Genomic DNA, 16,662 nt, shown 5'->3' on the forward strand with positions numbered 1-16,662 from the left:
ATTAGAGTAGCACTACCCTGAAATTGTTGTCGGGGTAGTGCTACTCTAATGACTATTTAACCTTTTATATTCTATTTGTCACTATTCAGACAACGGATCTATTTGACCGATTACTTTGGACTTTGGAAAACTGTGAAACGTAATTAGCTCATAATTTCCTCATTATCAGTCTAGCTGATTATGCGATTAGTCAGATTTATATAAATCACAATAGATGGATGTCTTGATAAAACACTCCCAAACACTCTTGCTTGTTTGCTACCGCCTGCCCCTCAGAGCAAAATACTCTTTTCTTATCGCTGTAAAGTTTATTTCTTTCTTTTTTTTTAGTTACACCTTGCCTTAATTAGCTGTTACTGGGCTATTATATCAGGTAGCATGAGGTATAAAATGCCTTATTTGATGATCAGCTGCAATAACAAACTAAATCCACCCAGTATTCTGTTTAAATGTGTTATGGAGCAATACGACAAAATATGCATACTTGTAACATATATGAGCAAATAAAAAAAATAGAAACGATCTAATTAAGAATTAACCAGAATGCTTCCTGTTTCAATTTTACAGGAACTTTACAGGATATCTCTCAAAAGCACCGAAAGGAAAAAGACGTGCTCTGAAACCAGCGAAACATGTTTTTTCTCACAGACCACGAGGCTTCCCAAATCATAGAGAACACTGCCCCCGGTGGCCAAGAATGAGTTTTGAATTCAAAGAGGTCCTTCCCTTTCCTTTTTTGGTGATTTTGGGTGAACCTTGAACCCTTCACCGTTTCATTTAGCTTATATCAAGTAATGGTTGTTTTACGTCCGCTATAATAATAACAGTGGTGTGATAAAAAAAAAAAAAAACCCTGCAGTTTCAAACAGTGTACATGTCTGTGATTAAAACTGTTTAACTGGGTCCAAAATAGAAAAGATTAGGTTTAGCTTGCACTGTCTCCAACACAGTGACTTATATACCAAGTGGAACGATCTGGGCCTGATTTTGATAAGAAGGGGGAGGATGGGGTGTCTGAAATGGACATAGTGAACTACTGGTCATCACTTTTACAATGGACTGTAGAATAATCACATTTATTTGTTTTGTTGATCTTGTTTAAAAACATTTAGACGCAGTGAAAAGGATGTAAGGTTAAATACTTGTTAATGTGACATTCATGCTGCTGTTAGGATGACAAGGCAAAAAAGGCAGTATGAGCATCATCTAATGTTTAAGTAGTCAAGAATGATGACTTTTGTTTTTAAAGAAAAAGCATATTTTAAATGCAGAAATTGTCTTTTTTTTAGTCTGAGACAAACAAAGCTATGCTTCAAATAGTGTAAGTAAAAACAGTACTAATCTCATAATCCTGAACCTTTTTAAAGCGAGTGCAATGATTTGTCCAACTGGGACAGCATATTTGATCAAATAGATGTGGTAATGTATATAAGTATGAGCAAAAGGCGTTCCACTGTAATTCCCAAACATAATTCTAATTTTCCATATATTTGTGTTAGCTAGAGTCTGAGCACATTTTTTATATTAATCACATAAAAGAATCTAAAATGATGTCATGAAAAGTTCCAAGCTGATAAGATAATGTTAAGCAGTCTTGGGCTTCTGAGTTTGTCTCCAGGACCCCAAGCAGAACACAGATAATACATATACGGGTTGCTTATCTCAGATAATCAGATTTCTTAGGGGAGACTGGTTTATATCTCTCAGTAGTCATCACTTGCTAGTACCAGGTTGGACTTCCTTTTTGCCTTCTGATCTGCCTTAATTCTTCATCCCTTGGATTCAATAGGGTGTTTAAAACATTCCTGAGAGATTTTGGCCCATATTGACATGACAACATCACACAGTTACTGCAGATTTGTTGGCTGCACGTTCATGAGCACATCCAAAGGTGCTTGATTTGACTAAGATCTGGTGATGTGGGGATTATTTGAGTACAGTGAACTTAGTATGTTCAAGTAAGCAATTTGAGATGATCTTTCTTGGAAGCAACCAGAAGATGAATGCACTGTAGTCAAAAAAGGATGGACACATTCAACAACAGGCAGGCTGTGGTGTTTAAACGATGCACAGTTGGTACTAAGGGACCTAAAGTGTGCCTAGAAAACATCCCCCTCACCATTACACCACCACTACTAGTCTGAACCATTGATATGATGCAGGATGGAGCCATGCTTTCTTGTTTTTTGTTTTTTTTTAACCCTACATCAGAATGTTGGAGCAGAAACTGAGACTCACCAGGAAACATTTTCCAGTATCTTGTTGACTGGAGCCTCAGTTTCCTGTTCTTAGCTGACAGAAGTGGCACCCTTTGGCTGCTGCTGTAGCCCATCTGCTTCAAGGTCAAAGTGTTGTGTGTTCAGAATATAATGAATTATGAATAATGAACATAATGAATGGCCTTTTTGGGTTATTATTCCCTTTCTATCACCTCAAAGCAGTCTAGCCATTATCCTCCGACCTTTGAAATCAACAAGGCATTTTCACCCTAACCCAAACCCCGATATTTTTTTCCTGAAATACAGAGACAAACAACCACGCCACGTTCAAAGTCACTTAAATCACCTTTCTTCATCATTCTGATGCTCGGTTTGAATTTCAGCATGTCGTCTCGACCATATTTACAATGCATTGAGTTGCTGCTATGTGATTGGCTGATAAGATACTTGCAATTACTTGCAGATGAACAGGTGTACCTAACAAAGTGGCCGGTGAATGCAGATTTTAAGTAGCAATAATATGAAGGATCGTTAGGTGAGAAAATAATCGCGAAATCCATCAGACACGTGCATCTCAGTGCGTGTTGTTTTTGTGTACTGCGGGTAAAAGCCCACACGGTGTCTGGTCTGACGCTCTTTGTCATGTCATCCATACAACATGAAAACACTTGAAGTTAATGGAAGAATCAGTAAATCTCCACCCCGGCAGTCCCTCAGACTTGACTGTTGGCTGAGCTGATAAGTCCCTCTTTATTCCGCCGCCTGCTGCCATAAAAGCGCCAGGGAGCTCATTGTGCGGAGTGATCTGATACGGACTACACCCAGCCGCTGCCTCACTGCCCTGGCTTTCTTTGCTGCCCCAGCCTTCGCGTTGCTCAACGTCGAAGTGTGGGTTAGATTGGAGACTCTAAATTAGTCTGCGGGCTTTCTTTCATTCTGTCTTGCCTCTTATTTGGCGACAACACTAAAAAATAGGTGTAGTTTTTTAAATTAAATATATTTATATCATCAGTTTCTTGAAAATGTCTTGGCAAAGCTACGTGGAAAACCTGATGGCCGATGGCAGCTGTCAGGATAGCGCCATTGTTGGTTATATGGACGCCAAATATGTTTGGGCAGCACATGCCGGTGGTACATTCAACAATATCACGGTAAGAAGTCAAAACGAGCTCGTTTGGGGGTGTGAGAGTGTGGTTTCGTTTGGCAGTAATGTTATCTGTCACGCAGACGTTCACCAGCCAGAGGAGCGCAGAAACCGTTACCTCGCAGGATCTGAGCGACTAACGAGCTAACGGTGCCGAGCTAGCTTATGGGCTAGCTGGCTAGCTCACCAGTGGCCTGTGTCGGCTTTTTCTAGCTAAGGAAACGTTGGGATTAGACCTCATGTGGTTCAGAGAAGGCTTCTCGTATAATGGCTTTCACACACAAATAGATGATTATGGCGTGCTGTCTTGTAATAATCAAAATAAAGGGGTGAGGGAACCCGGGTAAAACAACACTTAGCTAATTTAAGACCAGCGAGTAGACTGTGTCTGATTGAAGGGAGCGTGCATGCTTTTGTGTGCACGCTTGCTTTGATTAGCTAACTTTAAGCTGCTGCTTTACCGGCTCCGGGTGCTTTTAAAAGCTAATGTGTGGTGTTTGGTTCAGCCTGGGGTAAATCCGCAGTGTTATCAGTGCGAGCAAGAAACGAGTGCAATTATAAATGCTCGTCTTTTAATAGGGAATGAGCGTTTTCAGTTCATTCATTGGGATTGCTTGAGCGGTAGACCGGTGCATAGACGCCGCTTTACTTCCGCTAGTCCCTGCAGGCAGAGGATCCCGATCATATTATCGCCTGGTTTGGGGACAGGGCGTGTTAGGATTCAGAGAATGGGTTTCAACGCGGTCCTTTCCCTTGATGCTAGTCTGTAATTCCTAATGCCGCTGTTTGGTCACACGTGACCGGTGCCGGAATGCTACTATTAATAATATACCTTTTGTTTTTCTCTGTGCCTTTCTAAAATATTAGATAATTGAGGCCTCTATCATTTTGTCTGACACCCAGAACAGAATTGGAATATGTCTTTGCAAAAAAATCACCCAATTCTCACAAAAGAATTATAAAACAGTGTTTACAAGGATGGAAACGAATCCCCAAAAGTCAAGACATGTGCAATTCTTTTAAAATAGCCCTCAATTATTATTGTGCGGAATTCATGTGTGCATAGAAGTCATGCATTAAAGTTGATCTAACTAATAATACTGTGTTATTTGAAATGGGATTATGCTTGCCATGTCACTGGAACCACATCTACTTCTTGGGCATGTGACTAATATCGCCTCAATCCTGTTGCTTTGTGTGTCTCTTTTTTTGTTTGCCCCTCTCTCTCTCCTCAGTCTCAGGAAATAGACGTCCTTATCGGTAAGGACAGGGAGACCTTTTACACCAGCGGTCTCACTCTGGGCTCAAAGAAGTGTTCAGTCCTCAGAGACAGCCTCCAGGATGAGGGCGACTGGACAATGGACATCAGGACAAAGAGCCAAGGAGGAGAACCTACATACAATATCTCTGTGGGAAGAGCCGGCAAAGGTAAAGGCGTATTATGGGTTAGCTTTTTGCAGCTATCAGAATGCATACTTAGGCTAAGACACTACTGTTTCCCATAAACACATGGGTATGAGCAATGTCTTAAATTAGATTTGTCAGGCTCATTCTCTTGCAGCATGACATCACTTCCTTATCTCATTGCTATGGTTGTAATCCACACCTGAGCCAGAATAAGATCTACAGGATGCACAAAGTTATATTTTTCCCAGTATTTCATTAATAGTTTATATTCTTAATTAGTCATTTGTTCTATAAAGGTCAAATGATACAGGATGGCCAAAACTACTGAAATAGTTTAACATTAGTGAAGAAACAAGTTTTGTGTTGGCAGAAAATTGTGTTATTTTGATGATTTAAATCTTTTGTAGGCCTCAAACACATGGTTTTAGTATCTTTGACTCAAGTTACGGTTACTCTAGTGTTTGCATTTATTACAAGATTAGTACAGCTTTATAAGCCACGATATCCCCGCTTCTTTCAATTTGCCTGTGTGCGCGCGCGTGCGCGCTAATTGCACACATCCAAAACATTTAAATACTTTTAAATCAGTTCTCACTTGAAAATGATTTGTTTAAAAATGACTGTAACCTGGTGCTAAGGTGAGAAACACTGGTTGCAATGAAAACCAGATTCTGTTTTCATTTACTGTTTTGTCCTCAGCTATAAGTTGTATTGTTCTTTTTGGGTTTTTTTTCTTCTTTCCCTAAGCACGAGCTATTTCCACCTGTTATTCTACTTCTCTGCATGTTCCTCACTTGAAGAGTCAAAGAAATAATGCACACATTTGATTCAACAGCACATGCATGGAGGTGCTACAGTCTTAACTGTATGGAAGGTACAGTGCACCTTGATTAGTGTCTTTCTTTTTTGGTATTATCTTTCTTTAGCAGAAAGAGCCAGGACCCTCAAAAAAGGAGCGATTCTGTCCTAAATCTCTTGGGCGAATCACATCTGGTTTGTTGGTAAACGCAGAGGTCAGCAGAAGCTGAGAAAATGGGTCTAATCAAGTGCACTGGTCTTCCTGCAGTTTGTCAGTGCAAAACACACCAATATTTAAAAGTGCACTGAAGACGAGGGCTGTGCAGGAAACTGCTCACTCATCCGTAACTGTTTTGTCTTTAACAGAACTAGAAATTATGGTTAATGAATTTGGCAGATTTGAATCAATGGTTCAGTGACACAGGACATGTGTAGAGGCTGTATTGTGTCAAGTAGCAACATGAATAATGCTAATAATAAAACTGCACTTCAGTTGAATATCCTTAGATGTCACATTTCTAATAGTGTTTCCCACATACTTGTGCTCCACTTGTGGCGGGAGATAAGTGTGTGTGTAAAAGTGGGAGGAGCTGTCTTAAATAATAAATTATAAGCATTTTCTATGCAACTTGGGTCTGCACTTTGACCCAAGGGTTTTTGCTTTTTTGCTTTTTTTTTTAAGCAATGTCATCAGCTGTATCTTCAGTGAGTCTCATACTGCAGTTGAACTATGACTCCATAGTTTTTAGACTGTAGCTGGTAGCCCTTATTATTCCCTGCAGCCTCAGTGAGCTCGGTGTAGCGCCACATAAACCAGTTCTCCACCTGCTGCAGGTTCTGGCAGGTGTGAACCTCCAGCTCACAGTGGATCTTCAAAAGCACATCCACTGAGCAGCAGGTGAAAGCTGCAGCAGAGAAAACGTGCGAAGAGAAATGGTCAGTGCTTGCTGGTTATCAGCAACTGACCTTTCAAAATAAGAGTGCAGAAATTTTTCTAGTGTTAACTTGATCAGAGATGACGTCGGACTCAATGAGGAAAATAAAATTGAACAAAAACATTTATCAGGCACATTTAGGTAGCTGTTAATATACCTGAGTGGCCCGCCCAAGTAGAACCTGTGTGTGGGAAAACACTCTTACTGCTTTTCTCTTACCTCTTTTTCTTAACTGTCTCTTTTCTATCTCTTCTCTTTTCCAGTTTTGGTTCTTGTAATGGGCAAAGAAGGGGTCCATGGAGGCGGATTGAATAAGAAGGCTTACTCAATGGCAAAATACTTGAGGGATTCAGGGTTTTAATGATTTCAAGCTCACTTAGCTAAAATTTGAGGGACATAAAGAAGAGAAAAGAAATATTGCTGTTAAGATTTCTCCTGAAAGCAGTCAAATGTCTTGGAAACTTTTAATAGCAATGAAGAGTGGTAAGATGCTGTGTCACCTTTGTTCCCCCCTCCCCCATCCATCCTGTAGGGGGAGGGAGACTCTTCAATTCTGTTCATTTCTCTTTTTTTCCTTGTGTGCTCCAGTATTGGTTATAGTCATGGGAAAGGAGGCGGTCCATGGTGGAAATCTTAACAAGAAAGCACATGCAATGGCTGAGTACCTGAGGAAGTCTGGATATTAAGCAACCTCTCCACCCGTTCGTCACCTTAGCAGCTCACTACCACTCACCGTATTGTGTTGACACTACTTCCAGGATTAGGTGGCATACAGTGTTACTTCCTATCCAGTCTACTTTTATACACAACCTTTTGTTTGCTTAACCCTCCCAACACCACCCTCTTTATTTATTTTTATTTTTTTTTAATATTCCCCACTTAAACTTTGTACTTCTGATGTTTCTGACACTACAGTAATGGCATGTTCATTGAAATGTTAACCACAAGTGTGCATCAAATATGATCGCAAAGTGTAATAAAAGCGTTCAACAAATTTGGACTCGCCTTCTATAACATTCACTGCAGCAAGTGGCTAGTATTTGAACAGGAAGTACACATGTGAAGGTGCATAATTACGCATTTTCTTTCCCCTTCTTTTGAGCATTACTAAAAGATGCTGTGTTTTTGTTTTTTTTTAAATCAGCATGTTGGCATTTAAAAGTTGCATGCATACTCTCTGTAACACTTGGATCCCAGCCCGGCTCCCTCCTCTGTCCTAGCGCCGTATTCCAGCCAAAACCATCTTCTCATCTGCTTCCATTAAAGAAATGACAAACTTCCTCTAAAGTCCTGTATGTGTGTACCGATTCGCCGCCCTCGCCGCACAACTTCTTCAACCCTCCATCACATGCTTTTCTTTGCTGTTGTACCTGAATGTGGTCTTAAAAGTTTAACGATGTGGTGTTGGGCTGTTGTGTAAGGTCACCCATTACTGAGGTCGTCGTCTCACTTCACTATATTTCGGGAGTCTCTGCAGACATTCCACCTCTGTGCCAGCTGAGACGTCTGTCATCTCCTGCTATCTGTAAATTTTGCTGTAAAATCACTACATGCATACACACCCCTCTCCCCCACAAGTCTCCCTCCCTTTGGACCAATTGTCAATATAAAAGGGTTATCAGAGCTCCTTCAGCTTATTCTGATGGATGATTGTTGGCATCACCTGTTGACTGTAAATCATTAAGACGACTACTTGAGATGACTGTAAAACATGTAACTGCTTCTTTAGACTTCAACACTACTTAAACTTCTCATCACTAATTGATTTGTCGCTAACTTCTTGTTCATTAACCGATGAAACTGAAATGTCATTGTACTACAGTATGAATGCATTTTGACTGTAAACTGAGGCTGCTGGGCTCCAGCGCCTTGGGATTATTTGCCTTGTGCTTTAGTCATCAAAGGTGTATTCACAAATTGTCATAGTACGGTACGTAGAAGTATATTTAAAAGAAAAAAAAAAGATGCTGTGTACACTAAACATATTGAAAATGGTGTTGGTTGGAATAAGAACATTTGTAAGTTGTCTTGTGAATTTTTTTTTTCTGAGAATAACTGTGTATTCTGTGCCATAAAAAAAAAAAAAATCAATATCTGATGATCTGTTGCTACCACAAGTTGGATTTTTAAACTGCTGCCCCAGCAAGAAGTAACTTTTAATGGCACTTTTCCTAAGGGATATTTTGGCATCAGTAATCTCCAGACTTTGTGGAATATGTACAGAATTAAACGACGGGGGGGAAAAAAGTTTGGAATATTTTGTCCACTTTTCTTTGAGTGGGAAGTTTCCTTCTGCCACAAAATCTGCTGTTTCAAATGCCATGCATCGATGAGACGTCTTGTTTACAGACAGATCAAATAAACATTATTCCAACCAGAGGGAAAGCCAGTATGTCCAGTCTGTTGCCTCATCACTTCAATCTTTGTTTAATGGAGTAAATCAGGAGTTTTAGTGATTATAGCTGTAACTGGGGCAGTTTGAATTTATTGTGCTAATGATACACTGAATTAGCAACAGTACATACTCTGATTGGGAAAACACTGACCTAGATCTTATGATCAAACAGGAGAACGCTACTGCTACACTTAATGTGTGAATTATCACATTCCACTCTTTAATAGGAGAATGCACTCGAGTCTTGCCAAATCCCAGAAATAAACTTGCTGAAGTGTTTAATGACTAAAATCTGTAGGAATTACAGAGTTTTAATAAATTGCAGGCTGCCATCAAAGGGAAATCGCTTTGATCTGCTCGGGCTGCTTTGGTATTTTCAGTAGCTAAGGACAAACTTTTAAGGTTAAAACAATAAAATAAAGTGTTGATCTAAATGGGATTTGGGTGATAATCTGTCTTACTTTCAGACCAGTTCCTAATCAAACCAAAGGAAAGAAAACATGCTAGACAGGAAGGATAAACTGGCTACACAGCTCTAAATCTCTGAGACAAAATCAGTCATGTCTTTACTCATTTTCTCACTGGCAAAAAAAAAAAGTCTCACGACATCATTGTCTTGTATAAAGACTAGCTGCATGTGTTTTTGCTACACTAAAGAAACACACTAGATTTTAGATATGCACCATATCAGGCACATTTCCTCAGAGTGGGACTCAAATTTGGAAACTCGGGACGAGCGCTAGATTTCAGTAAAATTTGTGGTTCTAAACAGTGTTTGACTGCTTAGCATTGAGTTTAGTACAGCTGCTGCTTGCCCACCAAACCCACACTACCCACACTTTGACCAGAATAAAGGAGACACGGACAGCAACACAATCCATATGTGATTTATTATTGCAGTGGAGTTTTGATTTGAGATTTTATTCAATTTTTCTTTTAAAAAAGTTTCAAAGATGTTTCACACAAAATGAAGCAACAAAAAGTCTGAAAATTGGCCACTAAACAAGCTGTAGAAGAATTATATTACCATAAAATATAATCTGTATAGCATCATTCAGCCGAAGGAAAACTGAGCAGCAAAAAAGTTCTGTTAGAAAAATGGCAGCAGGGTAACTTGTTGTAAATCTTGTTGTCTTGTCAGAGCCACAGACTACCTCCTGCTCTTAACTGCGCCATTGGCACCAGCTGCTGTGGTTAGGTGTTTGATTAGTCAAAATTAAGACCAGGTTTAGCACTACATGCTAAGAGGACTGATCAGTTTTTGTGGTACAGTCCTGGGGCAGTGCTTTTTCCTCTGTTCCAATGGCGTGTAGAGAGAGCAGGGGTGTTAATGGCTCACTGTATTTTGGGCTCTTTTTGTTTTCTGCTTCACTTTGTCAATGCGCAACACTGACGAGGCTTAAAGCCCTGGATGAACTAGGTGGAAACTCAACGCTTAGTCAAAGTGGAGCTAAAGGTCATCAGCATCATGGAAAACTTTCAATTGGGCAAAAGCTGCTGCGAAGTCCTAAACCCAACAGAAACAAGACCACAAACAACACCAGGGATGTTGAAACAGATTACCAGGCAGACGTGGGTACGTAAAGTTAAAATTGAAAGTGAGCCATGGCTTTTAAAAGTAATAAATCCAACATTTGGTCTCTTATGCTTGTAAAGGATTTTGTGTTCATAGTGTTTTAGGGCCTCTAGTAAACGACTGCATACCTTCTAAAACTAATTTCAAACCCTACTTTTGAAAGCCTGGGAGGAAGCTAAACAACCAGATGGACAATATGGTGGTCTCGACCTGGAGGCAATGGAACGACTCCTTAAGATGAAACCAAAGGTTGAATGTACGCTAGACTCCATGACGCTTCAGGTTCATGATGCTGCTTCTACCCCTGGATCTCTGCTTTTCGTGGACAGGGGTAAGTAGTTATGTTAAGGTCTGCGTAGTAGTTCCATGTAATGCTTTTTACACCCTCCTCCTGCTGAACGTCTCCCCCAGGAAGCCATTTGTCTCCTTTGCCCCTGTCCAAGTTACCTTCGAGCTGCGGTTACACCATCAGCTCGACACGACGAGATCTGGTCCTAGTCGCACCCTATGATGGTTGCTTCGTCGCTCTCCAGGTGGGTCACTGTGATCTGAAGGCACTGCACATTTTAACCACGTGCTTATGTATAATAGCTTCCTTGCTGCTTTCAGGAGGACACTTATGTTCTCCCACTGCTTTGGTGGGGCATACCAGTGAGGATGTCGTGCCCTTTCATGGGCTCGCTGTCACTGAATCCTCCGATGGTCACCTGCAATACTGCGGACATGCTCGTAAAAACGGAGTGGACCCTGCCCGTCTCCAATATTAAAGTTAAGTGTGAGTTTTTGGTCCTCATCATGTCTCTGTTTTTGTTTTTAAACCAGCACTAAAGACATGACATGTTGGCTAAACTGGCCTACAAATACTTTTTCCAAACCCTGTGTGACTATGACAACCACTTAATTTTCATGTATTTTAGATTCTCTTAAGGTTAACTGATGGTCCAAACTCCAGTGTGTGTGTTTTGTTTTTTGTCTAAACTTTTTAGCTTTCTATGTGGCTTTCTATATTTTCTAAATGATAGCTTAGTTTGCCAAAAGATGACTTTAGGAGTAGGAAACCTAAGGTGAGTTCCTGCCTGCCATTTATTTTGCAGTGAACGGTAAATGGGAGCCACTAACCGTGGCCTCAAACAGATGTGGCTTCAGCACAGTCGAACATCCTGAAGGTGTGGTCATCTCTGCTCATTATGCGCCCTGCCTAGAGAAAAAGGTATGTTGTGCATGTTTGTTTTGATTTTTCTCCCTTTCTTAGGAAGAAAGATAACTTGTATTTCTGTTCAGGATGGGTTGTATACTCTGGAAGTTGCTGGAGATGGAGAAGCAACAATTTCCTGTCCGTCACAATTACCAGCTCAGCCTGAATTCACAGAAAACCCAGCAAAGGATCCCGATTGGCAAAATGAAACGCCGAGCAAAGGTGTGTATGCGTCGACTTTTCCTCATGATCCTCATCAAGCGGTTCTTCCTCAGAACTCAGATATGCTGAATCAGTGGCCAGAAGATACGGATCGTCCTTTCCACCCCACTTTCTTTTACTCTGCAAGTCTGGTCAATACACCTGCTGCACCCGCAGTGAATCCTAGACCTGCTTCATCTCCAGTTGTCCAAACTGATGCAGGGAAAAGATGGCAACATTTTCCCCCTTTTTATTCTCAGCCACCTGCCCCTACACTGTCACTAATAACTAAACCACCAGCAGGTCAGTTTGAAGAACATTTGCTTCCCAGCCCAATCAACCCACGGCCTAGTCTCCTTCAGGAACCTCCTGCAAGCCAACCCGAGAGTCAAGACAAAAAACCCCCATATTCATTTTCTTTTTACTCACAGCCTTCAGCATCTGAAGATCATCCACCATATCACAAATTACCTGAAAAACCAGAGGAAGCAGAACCCAAAGCACAGAACCAACTTTCCCACCTCTATCACTTCTACCCCCAACCAAAGCCCAAAGCACAGCCTGCTACAAACCCGTCCACTGTTCCTCAGCCACCACAGCCTGAAGCCCCTCAGCGTCAGGTACACCAGCAAATGTACTTGTGCCCTGAAAATCAGCCTGCCAGAAATCCAAATGCTGCTTTGGCATCAGCAGCTGAAAGTCTTTTGGGACAAGTGTACAAACTTTGTCAAATATCTGAGACACCAGCTGGAACAAATGAGGAAAATCCAGTCCAAAGCACACCACCTCTTCTCAGATATCCACAGGGTCAGATGCATCACCTACTTAACCAGCTCTATTACCCACAGCAGCTCCAGCTGCTACAGCCTGTGACATTACCCTCTGCTACCTATTTGCAGCCACAGGGTGCTGCTAAACCCAGTGAACAAAAACATCCTGAATCTGCAATTCCACTAACTATCAATAGTTATACAGCCCCGCAAGATCCTCAGCTCAGCTCTGCATATATGCAACCTGTGTGCTCCTTGTCTAACTGCTGTACACAAATGACTTTTTATCAGCTTCTCCATATTACTCCAGCTAGAGTTGGCAGTTGTGCAGATGTGCCTCACTTGTTTCCAGATCTTTCATTTCCACCTACAGCTTCATATTTTGAGTTTGGCGTGGGTTCTGCAAGACTTCCTCAACAGCCGACTGAAGCAGCACAATCTGCCTCATCTTACACCTCTGTGCCCCTCTCACTGCACCCCTTTCCAGATCAAAATGTGAAGCAATTATATTTACAGCCACCAGATGGCAACCCTACTACACCACGAGGAAATGATCCAAGTTGGACTGCAAATCATGAACCACTGAACCGCGTGAACCCCGCACCTAATTCACTGCATGCCCACTGGCCGTATCTACACAGCCAATCCTCAGAACCTCTGCCTTCAGGTTATGACCCAGCAGGGCGATATCAGCTGAATAACATTAAGTCCCCAGTGCAGGTAAACGGTCAACTATTGACTGGGAACTTGAACCGTCCAACGTGGCCTAATTTTATGTCTAACAACCCAAATTCACAGCAGCAACACAATAAATCACCTGGAGAGGAACTTGATAATTTTATGGTTCCTTTCGATAGGCTTCAGCACGCTCCTGTATCCACTTATAACAACTCTGTGTTCCCGAACAATTTAAAACCATTCATAAGTGACTCAAACTCCAAACATGAGCAGACTCTAAATTTCTATTCTGGGAATTATGTGCTGCTACAGCGTGAACCACCAGGCAGGGAGCCCAACAGCTTCGTGGATTCCTCTGAGCTTTACAGAGATCCGACTGTTGATTTAAATTTTATGACCCAAAATCTTGCAAAAAAGCAGAATGGTAAACTTAAGACTCCACTGAATTTTAAGCCCCTGCAGGGAAATGAACAACTCTCCAAGTGGCTTGAGGAAGGTATTCCCACTCCCTCGCCTGGTAATGCTAACCATGGTGATGATTATGATAATGAAAATGAGGATAATGATGACATTAACAATTCCGGTCTGCCATTCCTTTCTCCTACTACGGATGGCCCTCCACTTATATTTCCCCTCTACAAGCCACCTTTAGGTGCAGCACAGTTAAAGCTAAAATTCCACGAATCCTTTAAAGACTTCTCGACTCCTTTAGGCTCCAGCAACAGGTTTCCACCCCATAATGCTCAAAAGATGTTTCAAGGATGGGGCTGAGAAGCTGATCACTAAGCTGGTGGTAGTGTGTAGCTGAGGCAGGTGTTGAACTCCTTACCCTTGTTGTTTGGACTCGTACGAATGTCTCTTGAACTCCTTCAGAAGAAGCATTGAAGTTGGAAGCATGAAAGCAGCAATTTCTAGCAATGTGAATAAATGGTGCAACTACCCAAAACGTGTGCTTTGAACTTTTTTTTTTTCTGGAGTGTGTGTTGGGCAGAAGGGCATAGAATTCATATCTGCTGTGACGTAGGTCGTGACGGACGACCTCTGTTTGGCTGCTTTTGCTATCAGTTTACCCAGTGGGGCCATAATATCCGCTTCTTACACTTGGAAGGTACACAGCCTTTTTTGAACCTGTTTGTCCAGCTTGTTTGTGCTTTAGCATGATATGCATTGATCCGTTCTTGTAAATGCAATAAATGGAATTTGCCCATTCATAAACAGTTGCCTGGGGGTGGGTGGATGAGTGCTTGTGTGGTGAACTTGAAAATCAAGTGTTCCACTGCTCTCATTTGTTTTAGCACGCAATGTTTGTCAGTAAAATATACTGTGTAATGAAATTTTTAAAAAGCGTGTGTGTGTGTGTGTGTGTGTGTGTGTGTGTGTGTGTGTGTGTGTGTGTGTGTTCTTCTTCCATGACTGTATGAGAAGTGTCAGCGGGTTCACAGCAGGATTGAATGCACTGTAAACTTCTGCACTTGTTCTGAAAGACTTTGCAGGGATGACTGAATGCATCATGGTACATATAAGTGTGCTCACTAGGCCTGTAAATGTACTGACATAGTCGATTGTTTTGATTTATAAACACATTTACTGAAGATTTAATGATCAGCATTACATTCAGTTTTACACAGATGATTGTCTGATTTGACAGTTTAAAACAAATTACTCATACTGCTACTACTGGACATGGCTCACATATCAAAGGTGCTCTGCTACAAATGAAAGCAAGTATAGAGTCTGTGGGACTTGAACACTTAGAAGAATCTGACTCTTCCTGGGCAGACTGGCACGAGAGAAACTGGTCCTGTTTGAACAGCAGGAGCATCAACCATGATGGCAGCAGATACATCTCTCTTCCTGAAGAAAAGAGGAGGCTCCTTACTCGTCAAAGATTCTCCTGCTGAATCATAATCTGCAGCTGGAGCAGCAGCAGCAGGGACGACAGGTACAACTTCAGCTGACTCTGCAGATAACAGGACGTTTTGATGGGGGTTGTGGAGAGCAGTCAGTTTGTGGTGGCTGTGGCCGTGCTTGTGTGACAGGCCGTGTGTGTGCACATGAACCACTGGTGGTAGGACGGGGTCTGCAGCTGCAGTGCTGTTGGCATCTACAATGGGAATCTAAAAAAATGACATCAGTGAGAGAAAAACAGTTCTTAATGTTTTCTGTGTGAACGTTAGATGGTGAATGTTGTTTTGTCTTCATGAAGCAGAACATATTAGAAGTCAGATGCAGTATTTTACCAGAGTGGAGAACATCTTGCAGTCCACACTGTGCTGGGCGATTGTACCTTTGGCTGTACAAATCCCACGAGCCTGGAGAGAGAGGCACAGCTCTCAGTTTTGTTCATTTTCAACATCTGGTGACCTGATTGAACATTTCTCCATCTCAGATCAGCTGAACAGGCCTGAAAACAAACTGAGTGCTTTTACTACTGTGTACTCACAGCCATGGCATCGTTGAGAGGCACGCAGGGATCCTCGGTGCAGTTTCCCTCAACAACCACATATTCTGTTATGAAGATGGGCCCACCAGACACAACCTGAGAGTATTAAACAGCACTGATGAACTGACAGCTGCAGGTTAAAGCATGCAGCTGTGTTACATCTGGTAAAAAGTATCCTGACTGTCTGACCTGTGATGACAACCTTCCAACCTCGAGAAGAACGTGTCGTGTTCACAGTCATGTTGTTGAAGGTTGTCAGAGAGGCATGGACAAAGTCCAGCGCATCGGTGTTATTGAGGGGAAGGAGGCTGGGACAGCCCAAACACAAATCCTCTGTGGATACTACAAGTCGAGCAGGAAAGTCACATACAGGTTATTGACACATGCAGTATGTATGGACACTGCTGTGGTTTGTTCTTTGTAATCATTTGGATGAGAGCAGCATCTGTGATCTTTACCCTCTGATTTGCACTTGAATGCAATGACCTTCAGAACACCGCCAACCTTCTTCAGCACCACATCACAGTCTCCTTCTACCGCCTGGAAGAGAACGAAGAATCAAAGTAGGTTGATCAGAACTAATATCGACTGAATTACAGGAGTCGAAGCCTGAGAGCTTCTGCGTCTCACCGTCTGTACTTTGGGCCTGACTGTGCAGTTGGCAAGAGGCAGCGGGTCCAACACGTGACAGTCTGTCTCCAGCAGGTCAACTTCCATGTCGTATTCATCTCCGTCTGGCTAAAAAAGCAAAAATATATACAAATCACTGCACAATTGTTACATTACTTTTAAAAAATGTAGTGCATAAGATGGTAATTGACTAAATTCTGCTGTATATACTCATAAAAGCAAAGTGGACCTCCCGTCTCCAAAATTAAAGCTAAATTTAATTTCCCTCGTC

At 41.8% G+C, this 16,662-nt stretch overlaps 2 protein-coding genes and 1 pseudogene across 5 annotated transcripts; 2 read left to right on the forward strand and 1 right to left on the reverse strand.

Annotated features, from left to right (window-relative positions):
- Nucleotides 1-2,856: 2,856 nt before the first annotated feature.
- Nucleotides 2,857-8,882, forward strand: LOC113010667 (profilin-2-like). 2 transcript variants are annotated; one of them, XM_026149849.2, is made up of 3 exons: nt 2,857-3,370; nt 4,599-4,791; nt 6,767-8,882. In XM_026149849.2, the coding sequence occupies exons 1-3, from the start codon at nt 3,242-3,244 to the stop codon at nt 6,862-6,864; spliced, it is 420 nt and encodes a 139-aa protein (XP_026005634.1). In that variant the 5' UTR covers nt 2,857-3,241; the 3' UTR covers nt 6,865-8,882. The 2 variants fall into 2 exon arrangements, with proteins under 2 accessions (XP_026005634.1, XP_026005633.1); XM_026149848.2 differs by having other exon boundaries at nt 7,092-8,882.
- Nucleotides 8,883-9,902: 1,020 nt separating this feature from the next.
- LOC113010569 (uncharacterized) lies at nt 9,903-14,264 on the forward strand. Of its 2 annotated transcripts, XM_080292551.1 has the most exons (7): nt 9,903-10,474; nt 10,638-10,805; nt 10,886-11,007; nt 11,084-11,249; nt 11,569-11,684; nt 11,756-11,891; nt 12,302-12,439. In XM_080292551.1, exons 1-7 carry the CDS (start codon nt 10,201-10,203, stop codon nt 12,313-12,315), a joined length of 996 nt encoding a protein of 331 aa, XP_080148677.1. In that variant the 5' UTR covers nt 9,903-10,200; the 3' UTR covers nt 12,316-12,439. The 2 variants fall into 2 exon arrangements, with proteins under 2 accessions (XP_080148677.1, XP_026005473.2); XM_026149688.2 differs by having other exon boundaries at nt 9,959-10,474; nt 11,756-14,264.
- Nucleotides 14,265-14,883: 619 nt separating this feature from the next.
- LOC113010638 (alpha-2-HS-glycoprotein-like) lies at nt 14,884-16,547 on the reverse strand (annotated as a pseudogene). Its single transcript, XR_013903145.1, has 6 exons — nt 16,392-16,547; nt 16,220-16,301; nt 15,951-16,103; nt 15,762-15,857; nt 15,559-15,630; nt 14,884-15,435 (listed from the first exon to the last, which is right to left on the reverse strand). The product of XR_013903145.1 is annotated as an alpha-2-HS-glycoprotein-like (transcript).
- Nucleotides 16,548-16,662: the final 115 nt, after the last annotated feature.

Source organism: Astatotilapia calliptera, chromosome 18, assembly GCF_964374335.1.
Source record: "Astatotilapia calliptera chromosome 18, fAstCal68.1, whole genome shotgun sequence".
NCBI classification, from domain to species: domain Eukaryota; kingdom Metazoa; phylum Chordata; class Actinopteri; order Cichliformes; family Cichlidae; genus Astatotilapia; species Astatotilapia calliptera.

What these genes read in the sequence shown, in the direction of transcription:
- LOC113010667 (XM_026149849.2), top strand. Translation starts at nt 3,242, where the DNA reads ATGTCTTGGCAAAGCTACGTGGAAAACCTGATGGCCGATGGCAGCTGT. An exon ending in GTACATTCAACAATATCACG is followed by an intron (nt 3,371 to 4,598) that starts GTAAGAAGTCAA and finishes CTCTCTCCTCAG; the next exon opens with TCTCAGGAAATAGACGTCCT. An exon ending in TGTGGGAAGAGCCGGCAAAG is followed by an intron (nt 4,792 to 6,766) that starts GTAAAGGCGTAT and finishes TCTCTTTTCCAG; the next exon opens with TTTTGGTTCTTGTAATGGGC.
- LOC113010569 (XM_026149688.2), top strand. Translation starts at nt 10,201, where the DNA reads ATGGCGTGTAGAGAGAGCAGGGGTGTTAATGGCTCACTGTATTTTGGG. An exon ending in GTTGCTTCGTCGCTCTCCAG is followed by an intron (nt 11,008 to 11,083) that starts GTGGGTCACTGT and finishes TGCTGCTTTCAG; the next exon opens with GAGGACACTTATGTTCTCCC. An exon ending in CTCCAATATTAAAGTTAAGT is followed by an intron (nt 11,250 to 11,568) that starts GTGAGTTTTTGG and finishes TTTATTTTGCAG; the next exon opens with TGAACGGTAAATGGGAGCCA.